Source organism: Falco punctatus (assembly GCF_963210335.1).
Source record: "Falco punctatus genome assembly, chromosome: 4".
Taxonomy (NCBI): domain Eukaryota; kingdom Metazoa; phylum Chordata; class Aves; order Falconiformes; family Falconidae; genus Falco; species Falco punctatus.
This window is the reverse complement of record NC_137583.1, coordinates 68,067,518-68,088,701: the sequence shown is the minus strand read 5'-3', so window position 1 is coordinate 68,088,701 and position 21,184 is coordinate 68,067,518. Positions and strand designations below refer to the sequence as shown.

Sequence of the window (21,184 nt, the reverse complement as noted above, 5' to 3'; positions counted from 1 at the left end):
ATCAGTGTAAGAAGCATGATCTAGACTTAGGGGTGAGACCTCTCTTGTTTGAATTTCACCCTCCCCACCCAATTCCTTGTTCTCTATACCTCCTGCCGCCCCTTAGCTAAGGCATCTTCCTTTCAATTTGCTGCTTAGAAGAGAACCTCTTCTGTCATGAAGGGTATATTGCATTCCTCAATTAATTCTAGTCTAAATGCCTGATTTTCTTACATTTGAATTTTTTCATGGGCACAAAGAAAACCAAGTGATTCTCCCAGTTTGTTGTAATTAGCAATAGCACAATTAATTGTGAAAGCCTTATGTGCTTACTGATCCTGCTTGTTGTCTTTGTTTCTGCCCTTGGAGTGCATCCTGTATCTATGTCATCACATCCCATAGCTAGGTGACGATGAAATTATCAGATAGCAGACTTGAAACAAAGAAGGTGGGTATCTGGCACTTTCAATTCCTGGGATATAAAAAAAGAATCTTAAGTTGCTTACTGTCAGTAACTGGAAATTGATCTGTTCTGGTCTCTACAACCTGGAGATCTGGATCTACATTACAAATGAAGTTCTGATTATTAGCTACGTTGCAAACATGACAAAAGCTTTATCCTTTAGTACCTTCTTTATCTACAGTCTTTTCTGTAAGAAAAACTGAAGGAAGGACAGCTCAGCAGCATTCTGCCTGCCTCACCTCTACCCCCACCCCCCACATAATTTATCTTTGTTTTATAAACTTTGGTTCTTTAGTGTTTATTATCCTGCTACAGATGTTTTTGTAGAACAATACAGACAAACATGAACCCACTACCTTTCACCCAGTGTAAAGGCCAGCGTTATACCTATGAAGTAGGTGGTGTGGTAGTAAACTGTGCCTTAAGAGAAAGTGAAGGCAAACCAAGGAATGTGAGTAGGGCCAGTTTGATAGGTGAATTGTATAATTGAATATGCTTTTGGACACACAAGCCTTCCCTCTGGTTTTCAGTAGAAGCAGAAAACATCAGAACTAAATGCAGGTTTGGGAAGAGTTGATCTGAGTTTAGTGTAAGTCATAACTACAGCAAGGCTGTCACTCCTCAAAAAAGAACAAAAAAAGTGTTGGTTATTTTATGCTTTGATTATGAGAATCTCCACGCATATTAGGAATATGAGAATCTCACACACAGACAGGCTCTGTGATTGCCTATAGTTAGTGACTTGGCATGCAGGATTTCACCTGTGGTGTTGTCAAAGTAGGATATTGTGTGTTTTATTTTTGTTTATATATATATATATATATAAGTTCTGGAAGTGATTATGTCTATATTTTGATGAGCATACTGTGACACATCTTGAAATTACTTGAATTTTTGAAATCCATCTTGCCTTAAGATTACATCACAACAAGGTTGAGACTGAATGTCTGGTTTATTTTTGAAGCACATAATATTTGGGTTGCAACCACATTTTAAGTGTAGTAAATTTGATTTACTCATCCAAAGCTATAATATCTTTGCTTCAGAATGCTATTAATCCCGAGGGGCTGTCCTGCACAATTATATACATTGGAAAATTTTTACTGTCATCCCTCTGTGAGGAAGTGACAACTGTTATTACAGTGGGATATTATAACCATAAAAGCTTTCTGTTGTCTGGGTACCTCAAGTAGCTTCACAGACCAGCTAAACAGAATTAGTAGTAATGCTTGACAGCAGGATCTCTTCTTGAGTTTTGTGTTCCTCAAATCTGATGCTAACAGTAGAGCTGTTGAAATATGAATTGTTTGTGTGTTAGTCCCAGAAGTAAAAAATTCTGGTTCAGTAGCAGGTACTTTTGCAGTTCAGTAGGGAAAGAAACTTTCTTGATGGTTCTTGTATTCACATATTTCAATTCTGTAAAATGGGATTGACAGGAGAACTTAGGTAGTGATGACTGTAGTGTGAGCATAACTGTTTCAGTACTCCTTTAGATATGTCAGTCAGGTTAGCTTATCCGATTCTAAGATTTTGACGTAAATTCTACATATCAACATGTGGGTGCTGTGCCAGGACACACGGCTTCAGTTCATTGGCTTAGGCTGCTTCTATGCTGCAAGTGTAGACAAAGCTGAACAGGCACCATGCAAACACAGCTTACTGCCACATGCACAGATACTTGGGCTGGCTCTGGGAACGCTGTAGTGCCATTTGCACAGTAGGGCCTGTTACTTAGGGCTGCGTGAACATGTCTGTACTGCTTTTAAACTGAAGCTGCTGTATCTACCTGGAGGTGTGCTGTATCCACGTGGCAGCTCAGGGATCGTAGGCATCACATTTTGCTATTTAGCTGTGTCTGTGTTGTATGGTTGGAAACTGTTCTGAATTTCTGCAAAGTAACTGTGTAAAGCATATTATGCAGAGCTGTCAAGCTCAGTGAGAATGCTGCTTATGGATATTTTTTTATTTATTTATTTAGCCCTTACTATTTTTCTGTTCCTGGTAGACTTACAGTCTTTGAAACACTTGGAAAACAGGGAATAGTTAAAGAGTTTTTGTGGCTCATTTATCTCACAAATCCCTGTTTTTCTTTACAATCCAATTCTGGTTTTATTTTAGCAGCCAAGGAACTGGTTAGCTTTCCAGTTTGAACCTGCAAGGTGATTGTATTGTCTCTGCTGGACTTTACTTTTGAAGTTGTTCCTTCTGTGTGAACAGCCTTGATAGTTATGTCTGCTCACAGGGTACGCAAAATTCTGGCATTAATAGCAAAGTTCTTCATGTCATACTCAGATGGTCTTTTTTTCCATAAATAGATTTATGAACTGCTACTGTTTTGCCCCCTCCCCTCCAGCTGTATAATTCTATTGATTTCAACACACTGAGTGATTTTACAATGATCTTGCTTTATCTTTCCAGAACCATGACCTTTTTATGTGCTATTCAGACTTTTTTTGGCTTTTGATGATAATTTTAAAAGGTGTTTTCCTCTTAAACATACAAGTATGTTTGAGATATGTTAAGATTTCCTGTATATTTAAAAAAATGAAGTTACATCTTGAGTTTACTTTAGCAGATGCTGTGTGACTTGCCGTCTGTGGTTTGTTTCACAGGAGTCTGTTTCTGAAACTGAGAGAATTTCTGGAGGTTCAGATGACCACCAGTTAGTAATCTGCACCAGCTTGATGTCAGCAAATGTCTAACAGTCTGCCTGACTTATGTTCTTTGTCTTTATGGATCCCTAGAACCCAGTTTTCTTCCCTCAGTCTTGCTTAAATTGTTAGCTTGATTTTTCCAGAATGGGAGATGAATTTTGGAGCTGTTTCCTCTTTTGTACGTACTTTAAAAAGAACAGGTATGCAGAGTATGGGGCAGAAAAAAAGTATCTTGAACTTCACTTACTGTAACTTGGTTGCTAGTGTCTTCCCAGGCTTTTCATCCTGTTGTAGTTGAGGAATTTACAGGAAAAAGACCTTATGTTGCTGCTGGTGTCTTAATATTGTGAATATGAATGTGTACTACCAAGGAAAAGTAAGAAACTACTGGTGACTTTTTTAGTCATTTGTTAGTTTAGAACTGACAGAATGGTTAAAAAGGGGGAGTAGCAGACTGATAAATATGCTTTAGATTTTTTTTCTGATAGAAGTGTTATGATATGGTTATGGCCTAATTCTGCGCTCTTGACACTGCGTAATGTATGTTCAGGTAAGGAACTTTTTAAGTTAAAATTTTTATTTGGATATAGAACAGTTCTTCTGAGGTTGAAAATGAGTTTGATGCTCACATGGAAGACACGGTCAAAAATGAAATTGGGTTGAACTGTTTTACCTAATAAACTTGTGATATTTTGACAAGTCAAATTAATCTATATTTCTTTCTGTTAGCTTTTTTACTGAAGAGTACTTAATAGACATTATCACGGCTGTGAAGCTAGAGGTGATTTTTTAGAAAAGTACCTTGTGAAGAGTATAAAAATTCTGTTTACAAAAGACCTTGGATCAAAAAAAACCCACTGGTCTTGTAACTTGTGATTTCTGTGTTATCCCTGGTTCTTACACTTGATATTTACTGTGGAGGAAATCTAATGAAGTTTTGAACTTTGCAGGTTGCTACTCCAGGTGTTAAACAAGGACCAGCTTCACAGGCAGTACCTCAGCAGCCGGTAATAGCTGACAAGCAGGCAGGTCATGAACCTGCCTCTCCACGAAGTCTTCAACGCTCAAGGTATGGTAAAATACTGCTCTCTTGGTCTGGATCCTGTGTGTGTTGTACATGTTGCAATTTGTGGATTATTCTTTGGCCTGTTTATTGAACATAGAATTTAACTCTGCTGCTGCTGAGAGATGCAGCTAAATATCTTTGTTACAGAGCTAATGTGGTAGATTCTTCATTATAGGGCCACCACAGGAGTTCCATTCACAGAAGCAAAGTAGAGTTCATATTTCTGCCCTGTCACTGTGGAGTTAGTTTTACAAATCATTCCTTATATTGCCCCTTATACTGACTTTGGAATTTTTGTTTGTTTCTTTGCAGTTATGGGATTAAATGCTTTCACTATGTGATTTGCTTAGTGTTAGATGTTTATGGTGTCTTGCTGTAGTAGAATTTGATTTTTTAAATTAGTAAGAACTTTTGTCTATCAGGTGATTTTTCTGCTTTAATGAAAAACATTCTAAAAATGAAGTTTCACAAAAGCTTTTCCTTGGCTAGACTTATTTGTCAACATTGTAGCCTGTTCAAATATTGCATGGTATGAACATTCAGCCACTGATTTACAAGGTGGGTTTAGAATCTGTACCGTCTAAAATTTTTCTTGTGGGAAGATGGGCTTTTCATTGTGTAGGATGCTGTGCACTTTGTCATAGTGGTTCCAGGGGCTGTAATCGGAACGGTCGTAAGATTCTTCGGTAATGGAGTCACAGACTAGAGCTGTGGCAGGAGGAGACTGCAGGTTGACTCTTTAAGAAGTGCCTCATCACAGTAGATTCCTGTAAAACTACAAGGTGTTGCAGTTCTTAAAATCTAGATTTTTAGAATGGTTCATAAGGTATGTGATACGATAAACAAAAAACCAACAAAAACCAACACTTTTCTTGTCAGTGTATCCGAAGCTACATGGTGGTGCTTTTCAGATCATAAAATAGTGAGGGCCTCTCATCTGCCCTTCTGGGACTAATAATAAAGGGAACCTCTGACGATCTGTCATCAATGCACTAACTTACTGTTAGATTTTCAAGTCTGTGTTGGGTTTTGCTGTTTTTATGGGAGAATGGGGTGCTTTTGTGTCTTTCTTTGGCAGTCCTGTCCCAGTGACTGGTTTTACTGGAGACACTGTGATCAGTTTGAGGGTACAAACAGAAGCAAGTCAGAAGTTTCTGAGCTTAATGTTGACTGTCTGACAGGCACTTGATTCTAATCTTTGGCAGATGTCTAACCTACAACTCATTTTCCTCTATGGGTAGAATGAAGACATACTGTACCAGCTTCAGTCTCTATGGATGGTGCTGTTTAACTCCTGAATTACAGCACCAATAATAAAATCATAATTGGCAACCAGCTAAACCTTTTTAATAAGGGCACTAGACCTTTTTATAAGGAGTTGTGAGGTTTTGGGGAACACCTCTGTCAGACCCTTTTGTCCTTTGTTGATCACCCTTCCTCCATAGGAAATCTTCCTAAGGAGTAGCATCATTCTTGGAAACTTTCACCATGGCCCGGAGTCCGTGTGAAGTGATACTGGTGGGCGTTTGGCTTGCTAATCCATACCTCACTCTTCCTTTGGGTTATAGAACTTCCTACTCTGGCATAACCTTTACCCACATCAAGTTCCCTTTATGGATCTACTGGCCCTGTGCAAACCATTGCTCTGCTTGGCACCAGCATTTTGCTGGAGAAGTGAAGCCGAGTTTGTCCCGGCTCACACAGGTCCTGTATTTGAGGAGGCGGCAGTGCACAAATAGAGCGTGCAGGCTAGTATCAAAGATAGTGTGACAATATTGCTATTGTTTACTATCCTGTATATCTCAAACTATTATGTGTTTGTGACTCTGGTATATTATACATCATGAGTTCATGCGTTTCTGTTTCTTTTGGAAACGCCTCATCTGCAAAAAATGGAAGATTAAGGAACAGGTGATTTGGAAAAACCTGTGTGACTGGCATTCTCTTCTGTTCAGTGTAATAGAGTTGAATGAAAACAGGGCTGGCTCAGATGCAGATTCACTCATCTGCAAAAGATTTCCTGTGTCTGGGCAGTATTTCTGAATTGATAGGGAACAGATTATTCCTTTGTAGTGAAAGCAGTCAGTTAGATTGGGGACTGCTCTGGAGGTTAACTTGCTTTACTTTTTTTATATGAATGAACAACAGCTTAGCAAACTAAACTGTGGACAGGTCATCCAAAAAGACGCTCTAAAAGTTAAGGTTGCATTTTTCTACAGCTGAAATACAGAATCATTGTGAAGAAGTTAATCACAACTGTATTTCCTTTGCTTTTACTACTATTAAAAGGTTTATGTGATTTGAGCTAAAATAATTTTTAACTTGTTTGGGAGGAAGCACTGTCTAAGAAATACGTGAATAGCTATTGGTAACTTACTGTTGTGAATATTTCAGTCCTGTAAGTTATGAAATTAATGCAATGTAGGCATGCAGTGAGTCTTTTTGTAAGAGACTATTCCAAAGACATGCCATGAATTATGGCTTCTTTAAAAATGTAACTAAATGAGTGCTTCCACAATTAATAGTTTCATCAGGTTGCTAGTTCCTCTTTATTCTTAGTCCTTCCTGGAAGTATTTTTTGTTTATCTTAGAAAATGCAAAACTGCTGGAGGGGGCGGTGTTTCCTCCCATCTTTTTTGTAGGTTGTAAGATTTTGTAGTTTGTAGTAGTGTATTTCAGAACCATCCTGTTCTCATACTCTTGTACAGATGGTTTTGCCTTTCTGGAAGCCTTCTGTTACCTGTGGCATAGTCAGTCTTTTAACTCATCCAGCAGCTAAGGCAGGTATTTGGCTTTATTTAAAGCATTAAAAAATATAGCAGTAGTTTGGAACTGCCTATCATTGCTGCATTCATAGCTCCCCCTGCTGCTAACATAGCAGTGCTAGGATATTTTGAGGCAGTATGTTTTATTCATAACTAAGATACAACTTTATTTTTTAGAAACCCACAGATTTTATTTATTTTCCTGGAATGTTTCTGATGTGTTAGTGATATTTTCTTATTATTTTTTTTTTTACCAATGAAGTAGGACTCGGGAGCCAGGTTGATAAATGGAGAGGGGGCAAGTCATAGGGGAACTTTGTCTTAGAATTAAGGATTAAATAAGCATTAAAGGTGATGCCTCAATTCGGCTTAGTTAATGAATGTAGCCTTTCTCTACACCATCACTATGCTGATGCTGAATGCATGGAAGCAGAGAATAATTTAGGTTGGAAGGGACTTTTAGTTGTGATCTAGTTGAAGTCCTAACTCAAAGTAGGACCGGCAGGTTTAATTGCTTAAGGGCATTGTTTAGGTGACTTTTTTTAATATCTGAGCATCATCTTCTGATGTTTGACTACCCTTATGGTGAAATGTTTTTTCCTTATGTCTGATTAGAATTTTCCTTGCTGCACCTTGTGTCTCTGCCTCTTGCCCTATCACTTGTTGTGTCTCTGGGTAGTGCCTGGCTGTGTCCTCTCCCCATAGATAGTTAAAAACATTAAGAAGATCCTTCAACCCCTTCCCTCAGCCTTCACTTTTACAAACTGAATAAACTTTTAGTTTCTTCTGATACGGCATGTGCTTCAGCCCCCTAGTCATTTTTGTGGTCCTCTGCTGGATTGCTTTGGTGTGGCAGTTTAATTCTTACCTGGTTTTGGGCTCCCCACTACACAGTGCTCCAGGTACTATGGATCTCAAGATCTGAAGAGAGGGGAGGAACTGCTTTCTTCAACCACGCTCTTGCTAATACAGCCCAGCATGTGCTTGGCCTGCTTTTTGCCACAGGGCTACATTGCTGACTCGCATGTAACTTGTCCACCAGGATCCTCTGGTCCTTTTTCACAGCTGCTTTCTACCCACTCAGCAGGTGCTGTGCTGTGGGGTGGTCCCAGTGTTGTTGCACAAGATTATTCCACCCTAGGTGCAGGACTTTGCATGTCTTTTTTGAACTCTGTTCCTGTCTGTTCATTCAGGTCCTTCTGAATAACACCCTACCTTCTAGCGTACTGACTGTTCCCCCCAAGTAGGTGTCATCTGCAAATTCACTGAAGATGCACTATGTGCCACCATATTGCTTTTTAATAAAAATGTTAAACCATATTGGCCCTGCTATTAATCAATGAAGCATAGCACTAGGCACCGGGTTTTGATTGCTCTTTGTACTGCTGACTGGAGCCTTTGAGCCCAGCAGTTCATTCAGTTTTCCACCCACCTTACGCATGAATATGGGACTGGATGTGTGAACCAGTGTGGCTGTAAGAATATTATGAGATGATGGCACAGGCCTTGTTGAAGTCAAAGTGAACAAAATCTCTGCTTTCCCCTTATCCTCTGAGCCAGACATCTATCTCATCATAGAAGTCAGTGAGTTTGGTCAGGCATAATTTCCACTTGGTAAATCTATGCTGGCTCTTATTTTACCTTTCAGTCTTTCATGTAGCTGGAACCCCTTCCAGAAAGACTTGCTCCTTAGCTTTCCCAAAGACTTAAGGTCAGCTGGCCTCTAGTTCCCCAGGTTGTCGTCCTTCTGCTTCTTGAAGATGGCTTTAACATCTTGCTTGCTCACCATGCTGCTTCAAGATCGTGCAGCATCAGAGTTAATACTGGCCAGTTCCCTGATTACCCTTGGGTATATAGTATCTGGTTGCATGAACATACATCCAGTTGGCTTTACTGCTCCTTAACTTCTTCCTCTGCTCTCTAAGTAATAGTTTGCTTACACTGACTCTGCTGATGTACTTGGACATGTGGGAGGCCTAAGGGTAGACCATACCTGTAAAAACCGAGGCAAAAAAAAAGTTGCTGACTATCTTGGCCTTTTTCGTGTGCTTTGTCTCTAGGTCCCCTTGCCTTGTAGAGGGGCAGCCCATCTGTTCCTTAACATTTTGTTTGCTCCTGATATACAGCCCTTGTTGCCTTTCACATTCTTGGCTGGTTTCAGCTCGGCTTCAAAATCAAAGTGCCATTTTTTCCTAATTAACTGAACATTTCTACGGTTAAGCATTTGCATGTGTAAGTGGTTTTGAAGTAGTTGAGCCAATGCACAGAGCACAAAACCCAAAGACTACTTTTTTCCCCCAGTTAGATCATATATTCCCTTTTGCAACTTCTGCTGCCTGAAATCAAGGGAAATTCATGTATACAATTCTAACAAAGCTCAAAGCTGCCTGCCAAAATCTTCCTGGTTTGTGTTTTTTGGGTTTGGGGTTTTTTTTGGTTTTTTGGTTGGTTTTTTTTTTTTATATTCTAAGCTTTCAAGCAAGTTTGGGTGTACTGAAAGGAATGAGGTTGAAGTCTTTGATGCTGCAGGCCACCAAAGTGTTATTCCTAATTTGTTGGCTGTTTGTTTGGAAACCTTCTGTAATTCCTTGCAAGTGTGAGTGATTCGGATAAGTGGCTGGACATTGGACTGTAAAGGTAGTTGCATTATGCTAAGATGTTTTCAGTGCTCGAGGGAGTAGGTTAGGTGATAAACTAAGAGTCCTATCACTTGCAGGCAAGCAGTAAGAAAGTTTTAAGAAACAGATTGAACTTAAGGCCTGTGTTGAAAAGCTGCTGCCAGTGAGAGAGTGGTTGCAGACCTAATCTTCCAAGTAATGGCTAGGTATGTACCAATTAGTACTGCTATTTCTTAGTATATGCAGTGCCAAAAAACCATCATAACTGTGAAGTACCATCACTGTTCTGGTGCTGTTGATGTTCTTTTGTCCTGGTCAAGATTACTGCTTCCTTTGTCTTCCTTTACAAGGGCAGAGAGGACAGAGCAGACTGTTTTCATCCTGACCTACCCACGTTTGCATGGGTAACTAGCACTGCTCCTACCTCTTCTTAGCAAAATAGAGGAACAGAGCCCCTCTGTAAGCATGGGTGGGACAGGAATGACTGAATGAATGCTGAAAAGGGAAGTAAGAATGTAGAGGCCTTGTTTTTGCAAGGCATGAATAAGTAGGAAAGAGCATGTGCTATGAAACATCAGCTTCTAAGCTTCCCTCAATAGATAATGTACCACTCCCAGTGCAAGTTCTGGTTTCCTAGAAGATCAGATCACCTGGACAACAGCAATGCTTGCAAGGAGGCCCTCCCCCATATTCTGATCCTTTGGTTTGACAAGGGTGATGTAACAGATAGTAGTTTTGATGCTGGTGGAAGTTGTGGTGGAGTTGTCTATTGCTGGTAATACGGAAGTTGAAGAGCTCTTATGTGTAGCAAAACTGTGTACCTGCAGCTCTGCCAGTTGTCAGGTGTGGCTGGATCCATACAATGTGAGAGTGCGGTGTTCAAGCTAGCCCTGATACCTGGGCTTCTGGACATGTGAAAAGTAAATTAAGTATCAGTAACTTTTACATCTTTTGGGGGAAGTTCTCTAGCTTTGTTGGGCTTAACGTTAGGTGTTCAGGTTGTATGTCACAGCTTTATTGAGAGAAGTGATACAAGTGAAACAATAAAAACCTACTTTATGTAGAGAGCTTACCATCCAAGTGTAAGATGGAGAATGAGTATTTCCAAATTGGGAGTACAAGAGTCCTTGTGGATTAGTCAGCTATATTAGTTTACCAAAGATTTACCTAAGTGGTACTCACCTTTTTTAGTCACTGCAGCAGGCATAGGCTTCTATAAAGAGATGGAATCCTTCAGAAGGAACTCTTAATAAAACCTCTCCCATACATGAGGACCATCACGAGGTAGAAAAGAAACATGTCTTGTAAAGTGGAGTGAGAGGGTAACTATTAGAGGAATTCAGTTTAAAAGCAAAAACAAGAACCAGCATTGCGTAAAGCAATGGCTAGAAAACTTTGTAGGTAACATATCTTGAGCACTGCGGATGGCCAAGATCAACGTAAGAATTTGTTAGTAAAAATTATAATAGTTTTTGACCCAGAATCATAGTTGCAAAGTAGAATTGGAGAAGTTGTGTATTGATGTATTTTTCAGATAATGTAATCGTTGCTTTTGCTTCCATGTGGAAATCTGAAAGAGGACAGTCAAAGGCTTTTGTCCAAGGCACAGATTTTTTGATTTGTCTTATAGTACACATATCAGCTGAACATGTCTCCATGCATCTGTTCTCCAGCAACAGGTTAAGACACCAGCTAGAAAAACAGCAGCATGAATATGTTCCAGTAAAGCAGTCAAGTTGGCAGCTACAAACATAGTGCTCCTGTGGTACTTCTGTTCTCTTGGGTGCTTCAAGTGAGGATGCACAGTATCACTAAGTCACCTAGGTGTTTTTATTTTGCCATTAGTAAATAGCTATATTTGTCAGAGCCCCCATGGCTGTATTTTTACGTCAGGACATCAGGTTTTGTTCTTAATGGTTACTGTGACGCTTGATGATACCTGTTGAATAAACCTGTTTGACTCTATTTGATACATCATTATTGAAAATAATAATTAGGCTTGCAGGTATTTGAAGGAAGAACATAGATGTGTATATTCTATGCCCAACACTAAAATGTAGACACAGCTTACATCTCTTGAACAGCTATCAAAGTTTAAAACCCAACAAACAAAACCCCTGTTACATTCTAGTTCTCAAAAAGTTCCCATAGAAGTAGGAGGTTTGTGGAAAAGTGGTACAGGTTTGGTCTGCCATAAGTATTTACTTGTGGTTTAAATGATGTATGTATTTTTGTGGCTGAAGCAATGAATTTTAAGTGTTTATTTCTCTATAGGTTTATATGTTTTAAAATGGCTCACTTTTTTTTTTTTTTTGTTCTAGTAGTCAAAGAAGCCCATCACCAGGTCCAAATCATACCTCTAGCACTAGTGCATCAAATTCAACTCCTGCACCGCAAAGTACATCTGTACGACCCACTTGTTCATTAACACCCACGCTAGCAGCACACTTCAATGAAAATCTTATAAAACATGTTCAAGGCTGGCCTGCAGACCATGCAGAAAAGCAGGTGAGTACACTTGTGCTTTGTTCCCTGTGAAAATGTAAAATGTGTAGCTTAAAATCTGGTTTTCTTGCACAGGTTGCTTTTTCTAGGAATTACAAGTATTTAAAAAACACCCTGGTGCTCAGCCTTAGCCAGAACAGGGGAGAGGGGAGAGTGATTAGGCCAGACCTGCAGGTTTTACACGTGATTGCCATTTAGCAGTTGAGTATTTTCAGTCTCGCTTAAAGTACCAGTGGTTTTGAAATTCTCTCAGATGAATAGCTATACTCATAGCTGTTTTCTTACTGCCAGACTTCTGTTGAAATTTACAAAGAACATAAATTTCAGCAGATTTTTATACTAATGATATTTTTGTTATGTGGAAAATGTTATGAATTAGGTGACAGAGTTAAGCTATTTGAGACTACTCTACAGTTTTAGTCACTGAGTTGTTAGTTCTACACAGTGAAAAAGGAACTCTACCTTGTTTGTTGTACCCAGTTTTTAAGATGATGTAGAGGGCTCAGGCTGAATTTGGGCTATTTTTACATAATGGAAAATCCAGTAGAATTGCTGTCCATATTTTATAACTAACTGCATGAAACCTATCCTGTTGTGGAGTACAGGGAAACTGGATGCATGTCAGCTGCTTGGAATGTATTACTCAAAGGAACCATATTGGTTATTGAGTCTAGTTCAAGTCCTTTCACAGGCAGCCCTGTTGACACAGTCTGTGTGGGATATTAATCTTACCCAGCCCAGTTTAGTTTGGTCTTTTGAAGAGTGGTTGCATGCTGGCTCAAGCCTGCACTGGAGACTTTTGGGTTGTAACTGGCAAGATGACTCTTAGAAGTGCAGTCTAGACTTATACTCTATTTGGACTCTGTTTGGGGTTCTTGTTTCGTTTCGTTGATTATTTTTTTTTTAATTCAGTTTTAAGACATTACCAACTTCTACTGAGTCAAACGACTGAGCCATTGCTGTGGAATGTGTGCTTAAGGAAATGGTGTAGCACAGGCACTGTTCTCTCTGGCCTTGGCCCATAGTTTTGATAGCATTATTGTCACTATGTACTGAACTATCATATATTTTAGTGCAGAAAATTTCTAAGTAATACACACACCCCACCCTGCTTTTAGTAATAAAGAGAACAAAAAAAACCAGCTAATGCTAGGCAGTCATGTACTTGGTTGGATACTTTTACCTTTGTGCCAAGTGTTACATGCTGTATTGTCCTGTCTGCTGTTTAAGATGATTTCACATGACAGTGTTGTTTATAGACCAGTTTGAATAGTAACACTTGAGGGGCTGAAGTCAGATACTTGATAGAAAAGTGAAAGTGAATGACAGTATAGGTACAATAAGTGAAGAAGTTAAGCTAGATGAAAGTAAAGGGGCTAAAATACGTAGTGCCTCGGTTTCTTCAGATTTCTAACCACATGCATAGCCTGAATTGAAATTAGGGCATCAAAGCACATGCCAGAGTAAACTGAAAAATAAGTAAATAAATTAGGTGAGCCAGGACAGGTTTGTGTGTTAAAGCATTAGCTAAAACAGTTCTTGAACCACTAGCAGTTACCTCACGAACTCATAAAAAGCAGTTAATATGGAAGACCAGAAAAAAAACAGTAATGTGGTTAATTAGAAAATAATCAACGTAACTATCTTTAAAGAATGTGAGAAAAGGAATTGTAGGTGGTCTCAAATTGTAGAGGTACTTTGAGTATTGAACAATATCTAAGAGAGAAAATGATGTATTTACTTTTTTACAAAGACTTGAAAAGAAAACCTTGATAATAGTTAGCACGGACCTTTTAGAAAGAAATTATGTCATTTTGGAGGGGTTTTCTTCTTTTGATAAGGTATCAGACTCTGATAATAAGGGAGAGCAATAAATGTTATATCCTGATTTGCAGCAACACTTAAGATCTTTCAACAAGAACATTGTATGCAAATTATTTTGAGGCCTTTTAAATGAGATTAAGATGGGTGACTGGTCAGCTTAAAAAGAAGTGCTTTGAAAGTCATTACTGATAGTTTGCAGTCTCGAGGCTTTGGAGTTGTGTAGGGAGAACATATGAAATGATGCCCTGCTGGAGACTCCTGGATGCCAGCACACTCCAGAAAAGAAAACTTTTAACGTAGAGAACTAGAACACAAAATGCTGCTTTGAACTGGAGAAATGCCAGAAACTGATGAAGACTTGTGCTAAATACCATTATTTTGGGGAAGGAAAAGTCAGGTACATAAGTACTTAAGCAGATGTTGTGGATTAACCCTGGTAGGCAGCTAAGTGCCACACATCTGCTCGCTCACTCTCTCCCAGTAGGATGGGGAAGAGTATGGAAAGGTAAAATTAAGAGAACTCACGGACTGAGGTAAACACAGCTTAATAAGTGAAGGGCTGCTGCAGAGAGGGAAGTGATGCAAAAGCAGGCGGATACCACCAGCCAAGCAATGTCCAGCTAGTCCCCAAGCAATGGCAACCCCTGGAAGATTGCCCGCTCAGTTTTATTCCTGAGCATGATGATGTATGGTGTGGAATATCCCTGTGGTCAGTTTGGATCAGCTGTCCCAGCTGCATTCCCTCCCTGCCTTTTGTCTAGCCGCAACCTATTTGCTGGGGGTGTGGGTGTGTCTAAAGAGAGAAAGGGAGAAATCCTTGATGCTGTGTATGCGTTGGTCAGAAATAGCTAAAGCATTGGTGTGTTATCGTCATGGGTTTGGTCACAAATCTGAAACGTAGCACTGTATGGACTGCTATGAAGAAAATTACCTCCATCCCAGCCAGACCCAGTACAGCAGAGAATAACATTGCTAAACAATGTTACGTCAGAGAAGGTCCTGTTTGAAACAGATTTTCTTCAGTGTGCCACTTACAAGTCCTCTTTCCTTATTTAAGTGTGATACACAGGACCTCAGAGTAATTATGCTAGTCTCCTTGGTGCTCTTGAGGATTTCTCTGGTGTCATATATCCAGTTCAGTGACAAGACTTTTAAGAAATGCACAGATTTGGGATAGGTCATGCCTTATAGATTTAAGCTTCTGCTTGTCCCCTACTTGAGTAAATGGAGATATTAAAATAATGGGAGTTTATCTGGAAGAGAACACCTGAAGAGAGGGTTGCAGAGTTGTTCTTGTATAAGGTAGCTGGAAAGAAGATGGCTTTCAATTATTTTTGTCGCTAAGGCTTATTTTAGATGGGAAATTTAAGTCTGTCATTCTAGCTACTTGAATAAATTACTTTGGAAACTTGGAGCCCTGTCATGTACTATCTTTCAAGATGATTGAGTAAACATCTGTTAAGATCAAGGAAATCTAAACCATCCCTGCCTTAGCATGGGCCTGGGTTAGACAATCTCTCAGCAGCCAGTGTTGCTCATTTCAGATTCTGAATGGGCTTTTGTAAAGAATTTGATGTACTTCTGATTTACTACTCCCTTTAGATGTTAGAGTGCTTTGCTATTTCAAGACAGACTTATCCAGCAATCTTCTGGCTACGGCAGTTCTTTCCAATGCATGATTCAAAATCCTAACCTTGACATGTCACCATTGCAGGCATCAAGATTACGTGAGGAAGCCCATAACATGGGAAGTGTCCATATGTCAGAAATTTGTACTGAATTAAAGAATTTAAGGTCTTTAGTTCGAGTATGTGAAATTCAAGCAACTTTGCGTGAGCAAAGGTAGGTGTGTGGTCTGTGTTTATTTTCAAAACGGTGGTTTTCAAGATGGTATTATAATTCCCATTCTGGCATTGTTTTGCATGAACTATATTTACTGATGACTAGTATGCTGATACTTCCCAGGTTTGCAAGCTGTGTTCCCTGTGGACATTCTACATGTTTCCCACACAGATACCTCTTAGTCTCCAGTGAATAGAACCAGATATACAACTTCTGTGTGTATTTACACTTAGATAGCAAAGAAGTCTCTTTCCAGGTACATTAGTGCATTACGAAAAACTGGTTAACCCAACACTAGTTCAACGTTCTTCTGAAATATCTGTCCATAAACGGTGCATAGATCACATAGGTACACATCTGCACAGTTTATACAGGTCTTAAATGCTGCAGTTTGAATGAGACATTGTCAGGTCTAAAGCCAGAGCAAGTTTGAACAGGTGTCGTTGATATCACAAGCTAAGGAAAAATTGATGTTTGTTACTTAGGTAGGAGGCATCTGACAAGATCTTGGGATTTTTTAGCGAGATGCTGATTATAGCAAAGTAGAGTTCTGCTTCTTAAGTCAGTAATAGCAGTCACTGAAGTAACACACAGTTATGTTGTTGAAGACTGTTGTGCAAGGTTGAAAAGTTTAGTCTTACTAACTTTTCACCGGTATTTGTGATCGTGAATCTATGTTCATATTGTTTCCTTTTTGAATGATGTTATCCCATCTATTAAGTCACACTACAGTTTGAATACAGTGATTCTGATTTACTGTTTTAATCTGCTTTAATAGTGTTAAATGCTGTTTAAATAGCTAGCTTTATCCTAGAAACTCTTGCTTTTTGGCAGTTAGTAAAACAATCCTTTATTCAGAAGTAGGCTATAATATATTTCTAAATCTTTCCTAATGAAGAATTGAAAATATCCATTCTTGCTGACATTTTGTTTCATAACTTCATTACAGAAATTGAAATTTCTGTAGTATGTTAAGTGAACTGTTTGGTTTCTTACATGTTTCATTTCTGTCTCTGGGTGACATTTGATCTGAAATAACATATCAGATGTCATTGTTCAGCTTGCTAAATAGCACCTTGTTTCTTGTACACTGTATATCCTTAAGGTATCAATGGATAATGATTATTATGACTTTGAATCTGTGATAACATGTATCTTTTATTTTTGCTGCAACCCCAAAGATGCGGAATACATGGCATAAGTAACAAGTTGGTGGGGGGAGGCTTTTGCAAAGGATGGGATTATCAAAGCCAGTAGTACATTTGAATGATGGTGGTATTTCTATACTTCTGTATGGCAGAGAACTATTTAAATGTGTTCTGAGAGGGAACTGTGTCTCTAGGCAAAGAGAGCATATTTTAACTATAGCTGACAGCGTATGAAAAGGCACTTTTCATTGTCTGATATATTTTATATGCCCACGCCTTTTAAGTTTAATGTTTTTTTTCAGTGTGTCTATCTTAATCGTTTTTCACCTCCTTTTCATTTTTACTGAACTGGGCAGAGATTTGAAAAGTGTTCTGCAAAAGTCTGCTGAAGTGGATGCTTTTTCTGCATTGATTAAAGTAGCTTTGGACTTTATAGATTATTTATATGAAACTTCCATTTTCCCTGAGTTCTTAATTGATTCATATGCTTGCATTACTTCAGCATCATAAAAAGTTGTTTGAAAATATGAAATAAAAATTCTAGGAAAAATTACATAACCCAAATGATCATTAATCACGTGTTTATGTCAGTTCAGTAGAATAAAGAAAAATGTATAAGAGAATTGCTAGCAATATAATTTATTTCTAAGCCAGGTGTAGTTATAACTTCTTTTCTTTGATCAATTATTTTGAGATTGGAGCTTACCAGCACTAGCCACAGAGCCAAATACTAGAAAAAAAAGTGTTGTACCTAGAAGAAAACTTGCTTGTTTAAAAAAATTTGAGCACTTTGGGTTGTACGGTCAGGAAAATGGCATGACACAAGCCACAATACCATTCTTCAGAATTATTCAGTTACTCGATGTACTCGGCCTGCGTCCTGCTTTTTCTGAGAGCTAATTCAAGTGAAGAGCAGGCTTAAGCATAACCATGTAACTGTGTATCAGTCGTAATTTTCTGAACTAAGCTATCAAACGTGGCAGGTCTCTGTGCATCTGCATCTGGTGTTTGTAGGTGATTGAACAGATTGGGAATTAATGTAAAAGCACCTGGATTTTATTACTAGAATTAAGGAGCTTGGTATCTTTCACTGAAATTGTAGAAGCACTTGTGGAGATACTTAATATCTCTGTATAATGGAAATGTTTATACTAATTTATTTCTTTTCTCTTGCAGGATACTATTTTTGAGGCAACAAATTAAAGAACTTGAAAAGCTAAAGAATCAGAATTCCTTCATGGTGTGAAAAGTTGTAAACAATTGCACATGGTTTTGAGTACAGGAACTATTAAACTCTGATGCCCAGTCTTAACACTTTTGAGCTGCATTTGAGTAGACTTTGGACCGTTGAGCTGGGCAGAAAAAAAGTTGACATGGGGAAGGGGACAGGAGGGAGTCAAATTCAGGGGAAAGATACAAGAATGATTTGTAAAACCCTTGAAATGTAGATTTCTTGTAGATGTATTCTTCACGTTGTAAATATGTTTTGTAGAGTGAAGCCATGGGAAGCCATGTGTATCAGAGCTTAGACATCCAAAACTAATCAATGCTGAGGTGGCTAAATACCTAGCCTTTTACATGTAAACCTGTCTGCAAAATTAGCTTTCTTTTTTTTTCTTTTTTTCTTTTTTTTTTTTTTTTTTTAGTTAATTTATCATTCAGAAATCTTGCATTTCCTAAAATCCAATGCAAGCGCCAGGCGATCTGTGTCTAAGGCTGCAACAATTTGGGTAATGTACAAAATACCATGAAACAACTGTTTCCACACTTGCACCGAATCGAGAGCAGTGCTTCTCCATTTCTGTTTTACAGAGAAATGTTTTTCATTTTCTGTGTTCCATTTCCCCGTGAAATCCTAATCTGATTTTATCAGTTTTTTTAATGCTTCTAATTTTCTCTTTTCTTAAGGCACTGTTGCTATGGCACTTTTTCTATAATCTTTTCATTCCTGTGTACAGTAGCTTAAAATTGCAGTGATTGAGCATAACCCACTTGTTTGTATAAATTATTGAAACGTATTTCCATTTGCACCCTGTAAGAATGGACTTATAGTACTGCTGGGCATGTGTGCTGAAAGTACATTACTTGCTCAAATATAAGGAAATAGCCCAATGAACATGTTAACATGGTTGTGGGAGGGGAAAGAGGAAAAAAAAAAAGCTAGTCAGATGTGAATTGTATCTGTTGTAATAAACACGTTAAAACAAAGAAACACTGGTTTTCATTTCCTTTGGTCAACACATTAAAATTTGGTCTGTTTGGGGACTCTTTATTAGAACTGTTCTTGTTGAACATTTTTGTACTTAAATAATTCCTCAAGGGAGGTTTTGTTTAAAACTTGTAAACAGGAAAATGTGTATAAAATATTTAATGAAATATAAAATTCAACAAGAATGATTTAAGACACCTCCCCAACAGTTGTTATATGTTAACTCCTGGTTTACCTGTCTTGATATTATGACATTTCATTTCGAAGGATGTTTGTGTTGTAGCTAACTGTTTAAGTCTGGTGCTGACTGCTGTTCTTAACCATCACAAAACGCTGAATTTGTGTAATTGGAGCAACCCACCGTTTGAAAATGGTGGCAAAGCTCAGCTTTGTATATTGTTTCCTAAAGTATATTAAAAATAAAAAAGAAACTATTGCTACTACAAAATAAACTTGACTTTTTCTTTGCTTAAAATGACAACAAAAATAGTGATGATAGTACTAGTTTAGAGGGGTGTGTGTTACAGTAGTCTGTTCAGTAAGAAAGATTGTAGGTGGTGGATTAAAAAAAAAGAATTATAAAGGTGTTGACATGTAATGCTACATGTTTTGTTCCTACAAAATATTGTCTTTCAGCACCAGAAACATTACTTGATTTTTATTTTGTCTTGGCTCATGTTGAGTGGGATTTGGACTGATTTTTCAAATCAGTTTTTCATCAGTGGAAGCGGAGTGCTCTGTCCTAGCAAGATAGTGCAAATGGAGCAAGGTAAAATACTTTAACTAACAACAAGAAATAAAAATCCGGATAGATAAATCTGTAATTGTTCTTCACTTTTTAACCCAGTATGTGCTGTTGTGTTTCTTAACCATGCGAATGTTTGCTTTTGCTCGGAAAATGGGAATAGAATATTCTTGAGTGAATTAATTATAACATTGTTTCTGCATTTTTAGAGACCCAAGGCCAAGTGGCAGAAGGCTTCCTGAGATCCTCCTATTTGCCCAATGTCATGGTTCTTGTAATGCTCATTGTCTTGAGGTTGCCCAAGCATAAGAAAATGGGATGTGAAGTGGATGGACGTAGAGGTGGTCTTTCACCAGTGGTTGTCCTTGGTTTTGGTATTTTGCTGTTTAGTTACTTGCGAAGACAAAGGCTGCATCTGTCTTAATAAATATGCTGGGCCTATTTTCTATGAGCTTATTTTGTTTGCTTTTGATTCATTATATTGCCCTCTATAATACGCTGTGTCATTGAGTTTCATAAGTTAATTTTGTTCAGTAGAAAATTACTTTGGATTATTTTTTTAAACCTCTGGTTTGAATCAATTTTCTTATATGTTTAGCTGCTGCGTGTTGATCTTGTTATTAATTATTTTACAGAAGACTCTCTTCCAGCCTAAAAAGTACTAGTTTTTATATGCTTATATGCTTAGCTGCTGTCTGTTGATCTTGTTATTAATTCTTTCACAGAAGGCTCTCTTCCAGCCTAAAAAGTACTAGTACCACATGAAAGCTTTCATCCTGTATCAACGGTCACAGATAACTTGTGAGTAACAAGGATTAACACACTACTTTAACCCCTAAAAAATACATGCATACATAATACATACATCACAGACACACATTCTCTCTTCAGGTGATGTCCTTGCTAACTAGTGCAATAAAGGCTACTACTTTGTCAGTGTCAAACGGCACACTGAAAGCAGGTTGTCTTGGCTTCTATTTGCTCACCATGCAGTAGCTTTCCTCCCCCATGCACACACCTCCAAAACCTGGGCGGTTGTTAGCTGAGGAGTGACGGCTTGCCAGACTTTCACTAGCATTAGACAAGCTGGGGATGAAGATTGGAGGCACTGCTTTAAAATAGACACCAAATGGCAGGTTCTGGGTTAATGTCCTTCACAACGGCTTCACTAACAGACAAATGCGATTTGGGCCTTACTATGTGATCTGGAGACCCGCTTCAGTGACATGCAGGAACCGGCCCTCTGGTTTTTCCTCCCCCATTGCTTGATGGGGGAGAAAATAGTCTACATTTTTCTCCTTCCTATCAAATCTCTGTCTGAAGCTGGACAACAAAGAAATGGGCAGGTGCACTGAGACCTGTTATT

General features: G+C 38.5%; 1 protein-coding gene across 4 annotated transcripts in view; it reads left to right on the top strand.

Annotated features, from left to right (window-relative positions):
* Positions 1-19,525, top strand: part of WAC (WW domain containing adaptor with coiled-coil) — a 63,655-nt gene extending 44,130 nt beyond the window's left edge. For 3 of the 4 annotated variants that reach the window (XM_080386003.1, XM_080386004.1, XM_080386001.1), the window contains 4 exons: positions 4,047-4,165; positions 11,867-12,053; positions 15,589-15,716; positions 18,041-19,525. In XM_080386003.1, the coding sequence (XP_080242129.1) occupies positions 4,047-4,165; positions 11,867-12,053; positions 15,589-15,716; positions 18,041-18,110 (504 nt within the window). In that variant the 3' untranslated portion in view covers positions 18,111-19,525. The remainder of the gene's footprint in view (positions 1-4,046; positions 4,166-11,866; positions 12,054-15,588; positions 15,717-18,040) is intronic. The other variant, XM_080386002.1, reaches the window with a different exon arrangement.
* The last annotated feature ends 1,659 nt before the right edge of the window (positions 19,526-21,184 follow it).